We start from the raw sequence: 19,586 nt of genomic DNA, 5'->3' as shown, positions 1-19,586 counted from the left end.
TGGGGAATATTCCAAACTAATCTAACTGTATATTAAGAGGTACACCAGAAAAAAGAAAGTGGAAAGCATGCCTAACAGATCTTACGTACATCGGCAATCCATAATAGCACAGTTGCAAATACATATTAAGCTAATTAGCGATTTGAGTTAGCCACTGCACTAAGTTTTCGGGTAGCGTATGTGTACAAATGGTAATCACCAGGTGTTCTATCCATAAACCTGAGCCTGAGTATGCCACTTCGACATCAAGTGGTTTACATTCAAATATGAACCATTAAATAGTCCTATTAAGGGGACTTACCTGGATTGAAGACATGTCTAAAAAGTGAGCCTCTCCAGATGAGACCACTTTCAGAGTGGGTTCTACGTGAAGCTTAAAAATTTAACACAGTTTCTTTCACAAGGATTACTTTTGGAGGGTTTGTTTCTTGAAGTTAAAGAAATCCTCTCTCACTTCTTTTAGAATCAAATCTACCATTTATTCCTACACCAGTTTGTCAAGCTAGGCTGTTTGGCTGCATCACCATAACCATTATGTATTTACTCAAAGTACCCATTCCAAAGGCAATCTAATTTAAAAACAAACAAACGTAAAACCAAAAAAGCAGCAAAGCTGCTTATCCAGTTCAAAAGAATCATATAATATGAAGAAAAGCATTTCTTACCCATCATTATTATCAGGTTTACCCAATTCCAATCTGTCTGGTTGAACTGAAAAGCCAATCCTGCAGACTCTACCATCCTGTATTTAAAACAAGAAAACCAAGTGTCTAAAATGGAAATGTAAGAGAAGTTCCAGAAAAAAAATACAAACAAACCCAAGTCTTCAGTTACTGAAGAACGTTAATCAATTTGATGTTAAAATAATTCTTTTCAACTGTATGCTTGCAAGTTTGTTATCTGAAGAGATTTAAGTAATTTACCTCAAGAAGAAATGCAGCATGATTTGGTCCCACCACACACTGTTTAATAGTGGCCTGTTCCAATACATTCAAAGGGGGGTGGCTAAAAACAAAAAGTGAGCATGTATAACATTTATAAACTTTTGAAGTCTGAAAAAAACAAAAACCAAGTCATATATGGAAGGAACATTGTGCAATAACAGTTACCGATATAAAAATTAAGAATCGAGAATTACTAAACATGCATTAGTTAAAGCAACTACAATGTATTTTTAAACACTAAGCACAGAAAATGCAGGAAAAAAATCTTTAAAAGGTCAGGGAGTATTCATTTAATTTTATCCACAATAAAGAGGGGTTATACTTCAAATTAAGGACTCATTTCATAAGAAGGGTATTTAATAACATAATTTATCATAACTGAAAACCTACCATTCTCTTCTTAATATAAGCACTGTGTTATCTGAAGCATTTCTGAACTTTAGCATTAGTAGTATTGAGGCTTTCTAAGGCCATATCTACAGTACCATCATTTGCTTCTTGTTGCTGTCAGAAAAATGGTATTTTCCTAAATGATTGACAGCAGCATGCGATACACCTTACCTGTTTAAATTATATTTGTTCAGCTTCTCTGAAACTTCCCTTAATCTGAAAGAAAAAGAAATGAAGCTGTTGTTTGAAACACATCCTCCACAGTGCACAACATCCACTTATGCAGCATATTTATGAGAACAACTTACCACCACATTTAATGAAGCTTGATATAAACACTACGTGGTGTTGGGCACCTGTATAAGAACTAGATGTTGTTCAGCTTCAAATCAGGTTTTTGTTTGGGAGGGCTTTTTACTTCAGAGTTCTACCAGTCCACCTACTATCTTGCCATAAAACCCATGTTTACTTGCATTCCCATGTGTTTTGGAACCGACTATTAAAAAGCACTACTCCTGCCTTGTTACCTTCATTTACAACTTTACACACAAAACAAGCAGACGAAGCAATGAACATTAACTGTAGATATACTTGTGTTTCCTCATATAAGCTTGAATACAGTATCCTAGAGGAGACAGGATTACAATTTTCTAGAAAATCAAAATATGTGGCACAGTAGCCAACAATATGCCAGTAAGTTCCCCACAACAGAAAAGACAAGAGAACAGATGCACAAAAGACAGCATCAAAAGGGATGAACAACAAATCCTGACTAGTAGAAAAAACAACCCAGAGAAAATTCACTATATATAGGGTTACATAAAACATCGCCTTATTAAAAAGGAAAAAAACTTTCCTAAAGTACTTCCATCTCACTTTCATGGCACCTCACCAAATGGAAGACCAGAATCCAAAAAAAGAGCCAACCCACAGACCACTCCTGCTTAGAGGGTATGGTGCCCGAAAGTAGAAACCAAAACAATAATTTCTAAGAGAATTTCTAATCCACTTAGAAAAGATCCTTTCCAGGCAGCAAAGATACTCTTCTAATATTAAGCAGGCATCTCAGGTAAAATTTGGCCTCCTTTCTTCCCAAAGGTGACAAGCAATCGGAAGAAGTCCCTAAATAGTTTCCAATTTTAGTCAGAATATTCACATTATATTAATATATAAAAGAAAAATGAATCCTGTGAAAATAAGGCAAGGTCTTCCTAATCAGGAAAAAGAATTCCAAGTTTGGTACCACACTCATCCTAGCATTCCACAAACATCCTTCTTAACCAGCAACACCTTTCAAAACCTAACAAAAAATACATGCACATCAGTGCTGTTTTCCTCTGTTTAATCCATGTCTTTAACCCTTTTTACTTGTTTCATTTCAATTTCTGCACACAGACTGCTATGGACAAGAGATCAGTTACTTGCAACCCTTGAGCATGAGAAAGAATACAGATTAGAAGTCCGAAGAGCCAAACCTTAACGTTATCAACAGTGTTTAACTCTAAAGCACTTGTCCTGAGGGGAAGAAAGAAGATATATGCCTGTTGGAGAAACAAGATAATTTATACTGATAAAAGTAACTTTCAAGCACAAGAAGAAAGAGCCACAGCAAAAGGACAGCAGGAAGGCAGTGAACGTGCTTAGAATCGCCTTTTGCTATCGCAGGCAGGCTGCTGGTTTGTCAGTAGGCAATTTCACACTCCCGATTTCCAGCCACAACCACTCCACACAGGCCAGGAGTAATTACACTGGTAAGGTTTCTGTGAAGACAACCCCCAAAAGGGAGAGAGAGAACACAAACTTCACATACAATCTGCGTGAAAGGTAGCCCACAAGAACAAACTACTGTGGAAGAATGCGGAATGAACCCCGAAGATGAATGGCATACACTCCATAGCTTACTGTACGGTTTTATAAAGCAAGAAGGGATCTGCTGCATAATATATCTACAGTTAAACATCCCTGAAGTTTCATGTCTTATCACCTACAGGAATTGTGACTAGTTTTCCATTAACACTTATCTTGGCAAGCATAAGTAATAATTATAGAATAGGAAGACCTACCTTTAAGTTCACTACGCTGCCCATATGAAAAGCTGATGGCAAATAGAGCAGTGCTTTATTGGACATGGCTACTAGACTAGTCTTTGAGCAACATTTAAAGCTTCTTTATCTGAGCTTTGTCTCAAAAAACCTGAGCACATCAAAGAAATAGACATTTTTCAATTTGTAAAAAATCATAAGCCTTTTTTACTTGTAAAAAAATAATGAAGTGATGGGCAAGAAATATGCACAGAAAGCTAAGACTTGCATACTCAGTTAATCTATTAGTAATGCCAATCTCAAGAGTGCAGTTCTACTGTAACAAGCACAGGTCAAGTGAGATCTAATGTTATTGAAAAGAGGTTCCTGCCAACATCTAAGTGGAAGGAGCAGGGAAGGATATAAGTGACCATGCTGAAAGTACTAAACTCTTCTACAGAAAGAAAAAAAAAAAGTAAAAATTATCTCATCCCAATCGCCTCGTATGCAATTGCTGTAATAGCAAAATTACTGCCCGATAGCCTAGAGATCTATGAGGAGTTTAATCTGACACAGAACACCACCAAGTGAAAAAGGAGCAGATCCCCAGCACCACATCCCTGGTTTCACCCCACTTCTCCGCCTGCCTTGTGCTGCCACCAGCAGCTGCATGAACACCAGTCACAAAACTAAACCAGCGGGAAACAAGAGTAAGGCAGAAAGATGTGTTTGTATACTCTATATGCAGAATGTGTTTGTGCCAATAAAAACTCCACATAATTTCACCAAAAAAATTCCTGCAGCAATCTAAGCCTTTCTCCTTGCACAGTTGCATGGTATCTTTCTACTGACCCTCTGAAGGAAAAATATGACAGCCATATTCAAGATCAGGTTAATTTTAACAATATCATTCCATAATTTCAACTGAGAGAAACTGAAGAAAAGGGTACAGGCACACATGATTTAATAAATTCTCACATTAGGGAGGTCAACACTTCCACTGAGACCTTTCTGTGGTAAAACCAATCTCCAATATGAATACCGGGACAACATAAGCTTTGAAAAATTCTCATTAAAGGCCATTAAGCTATTTCAAAGGACGAAGTTGAATGCAACTTGTATTTTGTTCACAAGCAAATGTTTTGCGAAATGCACTAGCTTGCCACACTTTTAGACAAAAAGTTTAGTGATGACGGCTCCTATATGAAGACACAAATTCTTTAAATATCCCTATCAAAAATAATCCAAAAATAGTTGTGAGGAAAACAAAAAGTCAGTTTGTCTAATCCAAGTAGGGATTGCTTCGATTTTGTTTTACAGCTACAATTTCTAGCCTCTCCAAACTGAGCAGAATAGAAGGGAATTACGCTCACGCTAATCACTGAAGAAATTCAAACAAAGCATTTAACTGTAAAGATGTAAAATAAAATATCTGCATGCTGCATGTCTCCAGAAGGAAGGAAGTCTTTCTGTACTCAGCAAGTTAATATCAAAGTCCCAGACACAATGGGCGGGTCCCACCACAAGAGTGTTCGTCTTTTTGGTACAAGTTGCAGAAGAAGAAAAGGTTAATTTAAAAACAAACCAGCCAACGAACCAGCTTGGTATGAGAAACAACTTTGAGTACTGAAATTAAGAATAAAAATAATTTAGCCCTGGTAGATTTTTGTAAGTGATCAGACCTCTTTAAGACAACTTAATACATCAATGAAGTCTGCAAGTCAACGAACTTAAGGGACTTGATAGGACAAGAGGAAATGGCCTCAAGTTGCACCAGGGGAGGTTTAGATTGGATATTAGGAAAAAATTCTTCATGGAAAGGGTTGTCAGGCATTGGAACAGGCTGACCAGGGAGGTGGTGGAGTCACCATCCCTGGAGATGTTTAAAAGGCATTTAGACGAGGTTCTTAGGGACATGGTTTAGTGCTAGAATTAGATTAGGTTACAATTCAATGATTCTGTGACTGTCATACCAGAGCAGAAAGAAGCATGCAAGAACTGATACAATGCTTTTCTAAGGAAAAGCTAACAATAAGCAAATATTCAAGGGGGGAGAGAAGGAAACAAACCAACCCCAAAAAACAACACACACACATCCCACACACAACAACAACCAACCAAACACCAAACCAAAAAACTTGAGCACTAGAAAACAGTACTGAGTAACTTACCTATCAACACTTAAAAAGTAAATACAACCTTGATGTCTGTCCGTCACTTGAGACCCTGAAGCTCTCTGAGCACAGCAAGCCAGAGCAAAGGAGGCAGCTCCATGGCCAGTTGCCAGGTGTCAGCCCAGCAGAGATGCACAGCCTCTGGATCAAAGCTCTCTCACACCTGCCTATCCTGAATCACGTGGAAAGGAACTCCTGTGCCTGTCTATCAGTGCCATGAAAACAGTCTCAGGAATGCAGAAAATGGTCACCAATGAGAAGCTTAAGCAAATGTATTATCTTTGTTTCCTGATCCCAGGATGTCTTGGTACTGGATGCTGTCACTGATGTAAAGTCCTATCCAGCTATCTTCCATGCTATAATACAGCATGCAAAAGCATCCCTGATTGTCATGTCCTGATTGCCACCTCAAACATTAGAAACCACTTTCCAAAGAGGCAGCCCTCCACAGGTCCTGTACCAAACACCTTTCTCCTAATGGAACAAATGAAGAAATGAAGTTGAAAAACCACTTTTTTTATAAAATGTAAATAAATGCACATAAGAAAAAAAAATACCAAGTGCAAGTACAAAATGACAGCCTCCAAAGTAACCAATACTACTCAGCACTGGAGTGGGATGTTTAGAATATAATAATATACAGGATCACTGAAACAAGATGACAAAGAAAGTCATTGCTCTACTCAGTCAGTAACCAGGTGTAGCAAGGCTTACACCACGTCCTCTCCACACTCCATGAAATATAAACAACTATTCTGTTGTCACATACTAAGTCAACACCTAGTGCTCAGGAAAAATTTGAGCTGCAAATTCATAGAAGCTGGAAAAGCACCACTCTATGTTTGCCCTATTCTAACACTCTTCTGTCATCTAGCACTGGTCACTGTCACAAACAGGAAGGAAAGAAAGATGTACCTCTTGTCTGACTGGAACAGCTATTCTTGTTTCATGGTATCAGCTGACATGGGTTTACAAAATACGGCTCCCAAACTTTATTTTCTATTTTGTAAGGCTGTCAGTTTGGTTGATAAAGGTAGTTCTGACCATTTAATAGTCTCCTCTGGGGCAACGGTAACACACTGCGCTGAATCAGTAAGCTATAGTAGAAAGTTAATATGGCAAACATCAAACTAATTAATCTCTTGAAAACAGCTTTCTGCAATATCACTGACATGTCTTCACATGATACAATGATTGCAGAAAGTAAATTTCCTTACAGCAGACCATTATTATTTCATGATACAACACCAGATACAGATAATTACCTATATCTAAAGTATGGCATACACTAGTCCATAACAAGGTTAAAGCAGTACAAGAAAAAACAGCAAATATAGGATAGTTGCAAGGATGTCAGAAGGTTAAAGACGAATACCCACCAATATCTAACATTCAGAATTAAACACACACTGCACAGGTGGGTAAAATGACTTAGCCTTCTTCACCTTACAAAGAGGGTAAGCTCATCTTTCAGCTCTAGTTTTTAAGAAATCAAGGCAGATTCCATACCACTGTATCGGAGAACGAGGGGTAAGCAGTAGATTTTGTCTACCAAGACTTCAGGAAGGTTTTTTATCCTGTGTCTCACAAGATCCTCACAGGAAAGCTCATGAAGCACAGACGCAAGAGCCAACAGTGACATGAACTGAAAACTGGTTCAATGGCTGGGCCCAGAGGGTGGTGATCAATGGCACCAAGGCTAGTTGGAGGCCAGTGACTAGTGGTGTCCCCCAGAGGTCCGTACCAGGTCCAGCCCTGTTCAACATCTTCATTAATGATCTGGATGAGAGAGGTGATCCTTCCCTTTATTTCAGCACTGCTGAGACCACACCTAGAGTCCTGCATTCAGTTCGTGCCTCCCCAGAACAAGACAGACGTTGACATACTGAAGAGAGTCCAGTGAATAGCAATAAAGATAATGAAGGGTCTGGAGCACCCCTCCTATGAGGAAAGGCTGAGAGAGCTGGAACTGTTCAGCCTAGGGAAGAGAAGGCTCCGGGAGATTTTATCAACATATATAAAAGGGAGCGTGTAACTCTTTCCAGTAGTGTCCAGTGACAGGACCAGGGGCAATGGGTAAACACTGAAACAGAGGAGGTTCCCTCTGAACATCAGGAAACATTTTTTTACTCTGGGGGTAACCAAGTACTGGCACAGGTTGCCCAGGGAGGTTGTGAAGTCTCCACACTTGGGAATTATTCAAAAGCTGTCTGAATATGGTCCTTGGCAACCAGCACCAGATGGCCCTGCCTGACCACAGAAGTTAGACAAGATGACATCCAGAGGTCCCTTCCAACCTCAGGCATTCTGTGATTCTCAAGGCTTATTGCTTTCAGGATGTGATTTCCACATATTTTTCTTGGAGACATGGCAACAAAAGGACTTTTTTTTTGCCACTGGAAAGCTGAAAGCTCATATTTTGCTATAGAATCACCATAAGGGCAGTGGCTTAGAAAAAAAGTTACACCAAGGAGTTAGGGAAGTGTCTCAGAAGTACTATCTAGACATTCAGTAAAAATACAGATAGGTAGTAAAATATCCAGATGGAAGTACCAGATTTCTCTAACAGGAACAGACCCCCTTCAGTAAGACCAGGGAACAGCCACGTGTAGGACTTATGAAATGCATCATCAGGTTTGTCAGAACTGGATTCCTCTGATTAATGACAAATTTCTAGGCAGGCTGGCTGACTGATTCCTCTAGTTCAAAATCTACTTACACTCTTTATTCAGATTTATCATTTAAGTGACACTGAAGACAGCCCCTTCTGAATAATCTAGGAAAAAAAAAAAAAAGACAAAACCAAAAAAAAAACACAGTGCAAAGTACAGCCATAGCTTAGCACAAGAGGAATATAAAGTCAATTACAATTTTAAAATAAGCAAACACCTAATCCTAAAATAGCTGTGACATAGCATAGCTCCTTTTTGCGGCAGGGGCTGGGGCGGGGGGGAAGTTGTAATGAAAAGTCTGATTATAAAGAGAGAGAAATCACAAATGGTATGATCCTGACAGGACTAGCACACAGCAGTTACAGCAAACCTCCACATTACTTAGCACAATATCCAGATGATCCAGCAGTAAAGTGGATCTACAGTTACAGCTTGTCAAAATGTTTAGTGGTATTTCAGTGGAAAAAAGAAAAATACACTACAGGAGAACGAGCCAGTCTCAATTTGATGTTATTCTATGGCAGCAGACTTCCAAAAACATGGGTTGCAGATTCAGGAGATACAAGACAGAAATCTGTTCTCTGGTGTAAAATATATCATCATTCTGTGTTCCCAGATTCTGTTCAACTGCACAAAGTCCTTGTAAGTTGCAAAGAATTTCTGTTTAATATTTAGCAGAAGGCTGTTTCTTCAGCCAGAAGACCACTAAAAGCTAAACAATTGGATCTATCAATTCAATTGGGTGCAAGTTCCAAATATTGAAACAATGAAAGCTGTAAGCTATTTAGCCATCCATCATTTCAGTAACTATATCCTTCCATGATAGTAAAATGTAGAAAATGGAGATTTAGAACCTCATAGTTATCTTCAAAGATACTTGAGAAATATTCACATGAAATAACATGACTCAATATCACTATGCTGAGCAACATACGAATGCTAACTACCCAAATGTAGGTAGGAAGCTGTACACTTGTTTGACTACGAGTGACACTCAAAAGACCATGTTTAGACAAAGGAGAAGAAATTTCTATTTTCTACTGTCAGATTGTTGCTATAGTGACTCCACTAAAAAAAATTGCTATCAAAATAAAAATTCGGTCATTGTAAAATCTTAAAACCTTTTTGTGTCCCATAGTGACAGATTGTTAAAGCTCTTTCACAAGTTAATTATGAACCACCAGGGAGGCCATGTATTTACCAGCACACCAGCTTAAAGCCAGGAGAGCAGGGGTATGGTCCCAGCTGAGGCTATTGCGGGAACTCAAATCATAATCTCTCCACCATTTTCCCTTTCATGCTTGCACTAAGCTTTTGGAAGCCATGACCACTATGTGCATCTCTGGAAAATGGCCTTTGATTAGAGCTTTCAAATACTATAAAAATATTTTTTGTAGTAAGAACTGTCATGATATTAAATACTTTGGCAGGAGTAAAGCTACAGTATATTTTGTGCAAGTGATTTTATTAAAAACAAAGCACAAACAAGATACGGAATTCTAATGGCTTTGCAATAAAGCCCAGCATGCTGACTTACATGTTAAATTAGTTTTAGCAAAAGGGAAAGATGATTTAGCATGTCCAGTCCCTTACTTGCCAATTCCTCCAATTCCAGGGCTTGAAGTCTTCAGCAAAAATGCTAATATCACAGTATTATCTGCATGTCACTTTTTCAGACTTGTTAAAACTGCCTTCTAAATACCATAGACTCCCTCCTGACACTGCATTGTCTTCTACTCAACATACATCTCCAAAACCTTATTCTCAGACACTGCATCTTTGATTTAGATAGGAGTGGAATGAGGCCTGGCATAGGGAAGAGAAAGCAAGCACAATGCCAGAAAAATAAGCAGCCAAATCACTTTATCAGATGCACACTGCAGGCAAAATAACTCAATAGAAACCCCAGCTTTTGAGGCACACAGCTCATCACAATACTGTTTTTGCTTTGCCAAAAAAACAGACTCTCTCTTTTTCCACCTGTCTGTACCACAGCCACAAAACTCCAGGTGCTTCCCATCAGCATAACTAGTGTTTTGGTTCCCCTACAAGAACACATGAAACAGCACATTGCGTACCTCCTCCTTCACATTTTGCCTACAGCCATACTAGTTCAGGTAACACTCCTGCCAGATACAGATTTTGCATCATAAGAGAAAGAAATAAAGCTTTTGCTGTTGCACCACCCAGCCTGTTATCACCCCACGCTCCCCATCAGCAGCAGGGCAATCTCAGCCAGATTACATTCTGCCTACCCAATCTGCCATGATTTGTGTCATTTGAATGTTTTATTAAGGACCTGTAAGTCTTTGCTCCAGAGACAGATACATTGTGCCAAAGTCAGAAAATTATGTCAATAAAGATGAGGAGAAAAAAAGGAAAAATAAAAAAGGAACAGATGCTGCTACTAATGTACAAAGTGTGATCAAAGCTGAAGAGTTTCAATAACCTAAGAAAGAGATCTTCATTAGAGGTCAGAAAACAATAAATCAGTTATATTAAAAGGAAAGACAATATAAGATGGATTAAAAACCATAAATCCTTTTTAGAAGAACCCTTTTTGGTATTTACTATAAAGAAGAAAAAATGCAACTCAAATCATTTTCAGGCTGGATAGAGAACAGCAAAACTTCATACCATAAATGAAAGGAAAAACACTGAAAAACACACTTGAGAAAATTAACTTTGTGAGATGAAGAAGAAATTAAAGTATCACACTTACTGAAGGAAGTGACAAACCCAAATTACTTCAAATGGCAACAGGGTAAGGCCTACAACTCTCATTCAACTGCATTCACGTAGATTTTTATTTTCCAGTTAAGGTTTTGGTGAAAACACTGTAACAGAAACATTTCTCCATATTAAGTCAATGCCAGACTCCATGCCGGAAACTATATAGTGAAATTATAATTTTTAGTAGAATACAGATATCATAATCAAGATCCATCTCACTGTATCAGAACTACCTATGCATATAAAGAGATAATCTACCCCATAGGTGAAAAAGGTGAGAATTTGAGGAAACCTAATGGAGAATAGAGAATGAAGCATAACAAAAGACCCTAAGCAAAGTTTTAAAATGCTGTTTCAACACAGGCTAAACTAGTCAACTACCACTTCTACACAGGATAATAAAAAAAAGCCAAAAACTAGCATCCATCTTAACCAGATATTATGGCAAACATGCTGCAGAAAGTAATACCACCGAGCCCTGCGTACAGAGCAATTTTTTTCTGGCCTATTTTCTAGTGAACAGGCAAACTACAGCTGCATGGGTGTAATCAATCACACAAGACTAGACAAGATATTCCCAACTGTCCACAATACTGATTATGTTGAGCAAAAAGCAAAAAAATCCAAACAGAAACCACACCTTGAGGTCTGTTTGATTGGGGTTTTTTGTTTGCTTTTTTCTGAAGATAAATTTTGTAAGATTATTGAGGTATACAGCAGACTTTGTGCTCTACTGTTGAGTTACACTATCGTTGTCACAAATTAAATTGACAGACCTCACAGCTGGTAATAAAATGGCAATAGTTATAAGTTTGAACACAGCTGATGTCCAAAACAGTACTAATCATGTGAATATTTTCAAAGGTTTTTACTGTATATTCTTTAATAAAACACCATAATGCAAAACTAAATCAGCAACATAAGGGACCAAAGCTATTTTGGGGTAACTTTTCTGATAAAAGGTAGTAACCAGTTTAACCAAGAAAAGCTGTCCAAAACAAAACTACAGAAAACACACATTTCATCTCCATTGTGGATGTAAACAATTTGAGAAACTGCTGAGAGACATTTTAGGGCATAACACCAACAGACCTATGATTACAAAAACTAGCCAATGAATCAAACTTTAACATGCTATGCTAAAGATCATTTTCAGAACTGCAACAAAATAATCATGCTGGGGTGTTACAAAAGGGTAGTAAATTAATACTCAAAACTCTTCTGTGCCAACGTGGATCGGTACTGTAAAACATATCACGCTTTGAAGCACAGCAGCTAAGCTTTGCTGAAAGATGAGGTGAGGTGTATTTACCATGAGACTTCCCTCTGACAAGCACCGGCAGTAGCAGTGAGATTTGTGAGAGGAAGACAAAATTTTCAAAGATGGCAAATTCAATAGTTACATTACTCCTCAACAGGATCCAAACTGGCAGTTTTACATAAACGTAGATGACTAGTGCACCAACATTATGCCACTCTATTCAGTTTTACAGTGTGTTTGAAGTGCTCAGAATAGACAAACTTCATACGTTTTTATCAGTGACATGGTACACATTCTGTCTCAAATGTAACAAAAAAGTTATTTGAACAAAATAGTTAATTTTTCTTGGAGGGAAAGGGTAAGAGAAAAGGACAGTGTTGGCTGCCCCTTAAGCGCAGAAAGACTTTCAAAAGTAGAGCACGAAGTTTATTGTTAAAACAGTTCTATGCCAGAAAGAAGAATTAAGATCTGAAAACTGGATAATTATTGCTGTCATGGACTAACTAGTGCTGTGATCATCCTCATTTAAACTGACAGGCTTACAGCTTTGAACAAAACACATGTGTACTTTGAAAATTACATTGGCACACTTATTTCAATATTTTTCTCCTAATTATTCCTCCCAATTTAAAATTCTCCAGCCACAACTAGGCTTTGTCCCCCTGTTTTCTCTGGGGCATATACAGGTGCCCACTACTGCAATCTTCTATGTGAAGTTATTATTAGGAGCCAAATCCTTTGTGGAGTTCACTGAATTCAAGCTTAAAAAAAAAAAAAGTTTGTGCAACTGAAAAGCACAAGTAGTTCTTCTGTATACGGTTTTCTTCTGCATAAGTGTCTGTTGAGATAATGCAGATAAAGACAAAACAGCAGGTTTTACCGGGAACACCTTGCAAATTTAACTACCTAGATTGTTGTTAGTGTAATCACTACAATAAAAGCCACCTTGAAACCCCTTCTTCTTTATGTAACTTTCAAATACATACTACCTTCTATATCATTTAAATCACAAACAATTAACTGTGTCATAACTGTAAAAAGGCAGCTACAACACACTGCAGAGCTTTGCCATGGTTAGGTACATCCTTGATAGTATTTCCTCCCATGTTAAGTAATTTTTCACATAATTGTGTACTGAACAGTTATCTACTTTAGTTCAAGAAAAAAGCATCATACCCTTTATGTCTATTTTATGGTTTAATTACAAATTTTGTTATACATCTTTTTACAAAAGTATTCTACATGGTAACCATAACATCTAATAAACACACACTATACCAAAATTACCTTAAAAGTAGGCTATTGATTACAGATTTTAACTTTTAACATTAATTAGCACATAAATGTCATTGGCCAATACCTTGCTGTTCTTCGAATTAGAAAAGTTGTTTTCTGATAGCTCTGACATGCACTGCCAATGCTAAAATACAGCTATTAATATTTTTGTCCATTAATCTTATTTTATCATTGGTCTAAAAACAAACAATGCTCAAACCACGTAGATAATTTGAGAAGGAAAAATAAGAGGCAACATTTGTGCCCCAACTACTGTTTTACTAAATTCCTTGTGACAGGTCACAACTACTCCCAGCCCAGATCACATACACAGTACAGTTTCACATTACAGTAGCCAAAATAAACTCGCTGCTTTCAAAATGGAAGGAACTCAACCCTGATTGCTCCTCCCTGTTCTTCACTCTCAACTCTCCTTCCTGCAGCACTTCTCAAAATCTCCCCTTATTCATCTGCTCTGATGCTCACCCAACAAGGAGATACACCAGTTCAACTTCCAGATCCACAAAACTGGATTTACTTCTCTTCACCCAGGTTAGCTTTATATTATTTTAGCAAATTAAGTCAGTTTACTGTACGATCAGGCACTTAAAGTTAGTGCAAGGTAAGAAGTGGGGAAACCTCCCCCCTTCAGAAGAGAGCAATCACTTTGACTTACAACATCTCAGGGAAGTTTCAGCAAGAACATTCACAGACAATTACATACATGCTCTCTAAAAAGCAATGTCTGGGGCACAGCAAACAATTTTAACAAGAAGAGGACTCTGGCAGAGCAAAGTCCAAAAAGGCCTAAACTACTGGCATGTGCCTAAATAACCTTCCACACTCAACCAGATATAAAATAATGCTTATGTATAAGTTCTGATGCTTAATACCCCAAATTATCATCCTTAAATAACAATACTGAAATAAGATCAAATCTTAGTGCACTGCTTCTCTATGTATGAAACTTATAATCTTTTGATGCAACTAAAGCATCCTATTTTTAAAAGGTGTTTCCAACTTCAAGTTTGACGATAATAATGATGCCATGATAGTCATGTCATTCCCTCATTCTCTTCTAAAAGAAGTCAATTTAAATTTTGCTATGCTTTCAATAAATTAATCCCAAAACCAAAGTCACCGCTTCTCCCATTACTAAAGTATCATCAAGCAACTGTAACTCAGGGAACTAAAGTACTACATAAGCAACGGTTTCTCTGTAATTTAACTATCTCCTCCTGTTTGAGACAGCCTAACTTCACTTTTGCTGAAGTAGATTAGGAAATGGTTTAAAGCGCATCAAAATAAATAGACCACTTGAGCTAAAAGAAGTACTGTATTGTCTGCACAAAACTTGCAAGTTTTATGTTTAAAACCAAGTCTATTAATCCTTTCTTTCCCCCAAATTCAATCAGCAATGCAGATTACATGCAAGTAACACCAGGGAAGTGCATGCTGGGGCTGCCTCCTTCTGCATAAGAGGACAGGTACTCTCCCAGTGCACCTGCAGACACCGGGCTGAACACCGGCGTTATCAGCAGCTCCCTCTCCATTCACGGCTCCAGCAGACATCTGGGGCCAGGACACCAGCTCCACATCCCTGCTGGCTCCCTGCACACAATCATACCACACCCTATGCCGGCTCCTTCCAGAAACATCTGCTTGGTATTTTTAACAGATTTGGTCATCAGTAAATGCAATGTTGGGGTAAGAAAAACTGCCAGAGTAGCAGCCAACACATCCACTGATCACTTGGCTGTTACCTTGAAATAATGTTTGCATGTACAAAAGCTATGAGATACACAGGCACAGACTAACAGGCTATGTTCTTGCTAGGTACTTTTTTCCACAGAAATTGATTATCGGAGGGTGTAAACAAAGCAGGCAACATAAAGTACGGAAGTTAATTTTTCAGTGCAGACATGGCCTAAAGTAAGTAATATTCAAGTAATAGATAAAAGCATTGAATATATTATTAAGGAAAACAAACATAAAAGCAAGATAATCCTTTCTTCCCTTGGCTGATTGTACATACACACTGAAGCTTCGAACAAACTTTTCTTGGTCACATTACTTGTTTCAAAGAGCTTACTGTGAGAAAACTTACATACCACTTCTTAACACTCATTTTAAATTCAGAATATCCTCCATTTAATCAAATTCATTACATATCATCTTCAAGAGGAGAGAAAAAAGCACATTAACATTGCACCAATGACCACTTCAAAAATGGTATCTTAGCCTATGCTAGGCCATAAATGGCTTAGCTGACAAGAATTTTCTTAGTATAAGGTAAAAACAAAGGCAAAGCCTTGAGATGAATCCTGTCTCTGAAGGTTACTTCACGTACAGTAAGCCACTCACAGAAGGTGAAAGACTCCTCATTTTAGAGTAGCAAGTTAAACTGCTCCTGTGAGGTTTCGTAACAGCCAAGAAATGGTTATTTGTCATGGTTACACCCACTTCCTAACCCGATATAAAATTTAAAAATATACTAAGTAGAATGTACTAAGATTGACCTATCTATGAAATTGTGTGTCAAACTTCCGTCACAAAGCACAAAGTCTCCAACCCTGAAACTCACATGAAACAGGTGAATAATAACAAAATATATCTAACACCCACTGCAACAGAAGCTGGGCATCTCTTTTTCAAAAAACAAAGTCATTTATTAGCTACATCCCAAATACTCCATGGAGTTGTTTCTCAAACTGCAGGCCATGCCAAATTTTGCTCCTGTTAAACTTTTCATATTCAGCTTGCAGAGAACAAACTGCTTGGGAGAAAAATTTCAAGCCAACACTGCTTCAACTTGAGAGAGGTCTAAAAACTACCATCAAGGTACAACGTTAACTAGTATTTTCAAAAACGCGAGTTAAGAAGTACTTTCAGAGGATAGGTAGGCATGCTCGGGGTCTTCCCAATTATTTCTGGTTCTATAGTTACTTTTTCCTTTTTTCTTCAAAGTGTTTTACCATTCTCTGAGTCGCTGCATGAATAAGAGGGATAACAAAGCACACAGAAAATCTGAAAAACACTGTAAAACAGAATGACACAAACTGCACCAAAACAAACTGTAAAAAAAACCTGCTTCCTCACCTTTTGGAGACTGTTTAACAGCAGAGCAATACTTCAGGAGAAGGATGCTTTCCTAATACACTTCACCCCCTTCACACAACTACACTGATTATTAAGCTTAATGTATCAAATACTACTTTATAAAAATACAAAACTGTCATGCATCCTGAACACACAGGGATTACACTGATAAACCCCATGTGTTCTAAAATGTGATCACTCCATAGATGCACAGATCCATTACTTAAAGCAATACAATTGATCATGTTCTACGTACACTACAAATGAAAGCATACCATGCAGAATTATGGGCCCAAAAGTCAGATTTTGAGAAGCAATTATCAGTTCGAATGCAGACAGGAAAAAACTAACTTGGGCTACTGACCACTGTCTGCAGCGCACAATCAAAAAAAGCCTATAGAGCATGCAAGGGCAAAGAAACATTAGAGAGAGAGAGATGCGCTCAAAAATCCCAACTTTTGTGGGCAAGTATATGAGAATTTATTAAGCTATCTAGATCCTGATCTATATTGACAGAATAGTAATAAGCAGCAATGCTACTGATGAAATTGAACTGGCATTTCTAGCACATATGTGTGTGCCTCAGCCCTACTGATGAATCATTCTGATTTCACTGCATTACAAGTTCTGATATACAGCTACCACACTTCTAGTAAAATTACATTTCTGAAGTGGAAATTTATGACTTGCAGCTCAGATCAAGGAGTCACTTGATTTTTCAGAATAAGTCACTATTTCATAGCACTTCTGCAGTTTTCTCCATATATTAATTACCACACATTATGAAGCTTCCTGTATCAAACAGAAGTTGTAAGAGCTGCTGCTATGGTAAGAAGTGAAAAAAAAGAATTAGGAAGCATTATGAAGACAGAAGGGGCACCACATTTAACATCAATAAGCCAACAAAGCAGGTGACGCTAAAGAAAAAGCAGATGAGCTCTCCCTGAGCAAAGTGTGATAATTGCATGCTAAATGTTTTCTAGGGGCCTATCAACATTAAAAAAACCCACACACCACATTACACTGGGACCCTTTCAAGTTCAAAGTCCTAGATATCCTAAATCGAAACAGTGCAATGAAGAAGCTGAAGAATTCCTAATACAGCATCACCCCTCTGTCTGCCACTTTAAAGAAAGATAATGTATGCTAAATCTGAATGTATTACTGTGGAGAGAGCCAGTCAATCCTTATGGAATGGGTAGGCCTTCTAGAAAGCAGGATCCTGTAAAATGTATTATCAGGTTAAGGGACAAAATATACTCCACACTAACAGACTTCAGGTTTCAGATCCATTTTATACCAGAAGTTTCTATTCTCTGTTAAGGGCATGGATGATACAGTTGGCAGAAAATTTAACTTTACGATGACCTATTTTCCTCATCATGAGCCCTCAAACCTCAGCTGTTTTTTAAGAGAGGCATGTTCAGCAAAGAGTGGTCTAGGAAAAGGGACCTAACTACCAACAATAGTGAAGTGAGCTGTACCCTAACCTGCTCTGAAACCTTGTATGATCAAAACCAGAAGAATATAGCCAAGAGCTCATACTTTTTAAGACTTATAAATATTTAGCTATTTAGAAAAGTTAAATAGCATTTGTCTATAGTGTAAAAATACATGTAGTTTCCCATACAGTGATGATTAAAGACCTCAATTTACTCACACAAATTTATAAGAATCTAAAGATGAATAACTACACATTTCTTAAGAATTTCTACATAAAAGAGCACAAGTAAAACTTTAAAGCTATAACACATACCATTAGTAATTGCTACAAAAGAAATATTTGACAGCCAGAGTGCTCAGATACACATCAAGCAGAGAAGAAAATTTGGTTATTTTCTCCCAAACATTCTAGTTCACCCTCAGCCTGCAATTTCTCTCCCCCAATCCAACATAAAGTTAACTACGAGGTTTCCAAGCAGACTGCACTCCTATAATAGCTGTCATTCCTACACCCGCCAAGCTGCACACAATCGGTAATCCGGAGGTCGGGCCTCTTTTTGATTTAAGAGAATGTGTGCACGAAGGGGACGGCAGAGCACACTGGCGGTACGTGCGCGTGTAACGTCCCCGCCGTGCGGCTCCTTTATCCTCGCTCCCGTCATTCTCTCACACACCGCGATCCCCATCCGCATTGTCTGCCTCGCTCCGGCTCTGATTAATATGGACACATGCTCGCTCCTCCTCGTCCTCAATCCTGGGGAACCCACTTCCTCGGGCAGACGCCGGGACTTCCCTGCCAGGCCGGAGTCCCAGCCGGGGCCGGGAAGGGGCGGTCGGGCCGCGGCGAAGGTCACGGCCGCCCACCCCGCTTCCCCAGGGGGCAAAGTTTACGGCGGCGGCCGCCCGGAGAGGCCGGGTGCGTGCGGCGCGGCCACCGCTCCTCGCCCCGGCCCCCGCGAGAGGAAGCGCCGGGGCCCTGTGGCTCCGCGATGCGACGGTGGGGATGTCAGGACGTCCCCCGCGGCCGGCGCTGCCCGCTCCCCCGGGGCTCTCCCGGGGCGCCCCTGCCGCCACGGGCCCCTCCCCTCACCCACAGGGACCCGACCCCTCCAGGCCCGCCCCTCCCCTCCGCCCCCCGCCGCACGGCCTGCCCCTCACCGGTCATTGAGCTGGTCCTCGGTGCCCGGCAGCGGGTGCACCACGAAGTGGATCGAGGTCATGTTCCGCGCCGCCGCCGCTGCCCCCCCCGGCGGAGGGAGGCGGGCGGGCGGGGGCCGGGCACACAATGGGGGCGGGGGGGGTGGCGGGGGAGGGGACGCTCGGCCTCCGGCCCTCCCCCGGGGCTGCTCGTGGCCACCGGCGGAGTCCTCAGCTCACCCGCCGTGGCGCAGAACGCGAGGAAGAAGGAGCCCGCCGCAACGGCGCCGAGACGAGTCTCAGCCCGCACCGCACTCACACACGCGCCGCCATCTTAACTTCCAGCGGGCCCTTCTCCCTCCCTCCGTGCGCCGCGCCGGGGAGGGCGGGGCGCCGGCGCGCGGCCGAGATGTAAACCTCGCGCTGACTGGCGCGCG

General features: G+C 39.7%; 1 protein-coding gene across 1 annotated transcript in view; it reads right to left on the bottom strand.

Annotated features, from left to right (window-relative positions):
• Positions 1 to 19,525, bottom strand: part of UBR5 (ubiquitin protein ligase E3 component n-recognin 5) — an 84,820-nt gene extending 65,295 nt beyond the window's left edge. Inside the window, exons 1-4 of the mRNA XM_065829944.2 lie at positions 19,171 to 19,525; positions 1,506 to 1,550; positions 924 to 1,005; positions 666 to 742 (exon numbers count right to left, since the gene is read on the bottom strand). Coding sequence (XP_065686016.1) covers positions 666 to 742; positions 924 to 1,005; positions 1,506 to 1,550; positions 19,171 to 19,232 — 266 coding nt within the window. The 5' untranslated portion in view covers positions 19,233 to 19,525. The remainder of the gene's footprint in view (positions 1 to 665; positions 743 to 923; positions 1,006 to 1,505; positions 1,551 to 19,170) is intronic.
• Positions 19,526 to 19,586: the final 61 nt, after the last annotated feature.

Source organism: Patagioenas fasciata, chromosome 2 (genome assembly GCF_037038585.1).
Source record: "Patagioenas fasciata isolate bPatFas1 chromosome 2, bPatFas1.hap1, whole genome shotgun sequence".
Taxonomy (NCBI): Eukaryota; Metazoa; Chordata; class Aves; order Columbiformes; family Columbidae; genus Patagioenas; species Patagioenas fasciata.
Note: the sequence above shows the minus strand (reverse complement) of the source record. Positions and strands in the feature narration are given on the sequence as shown.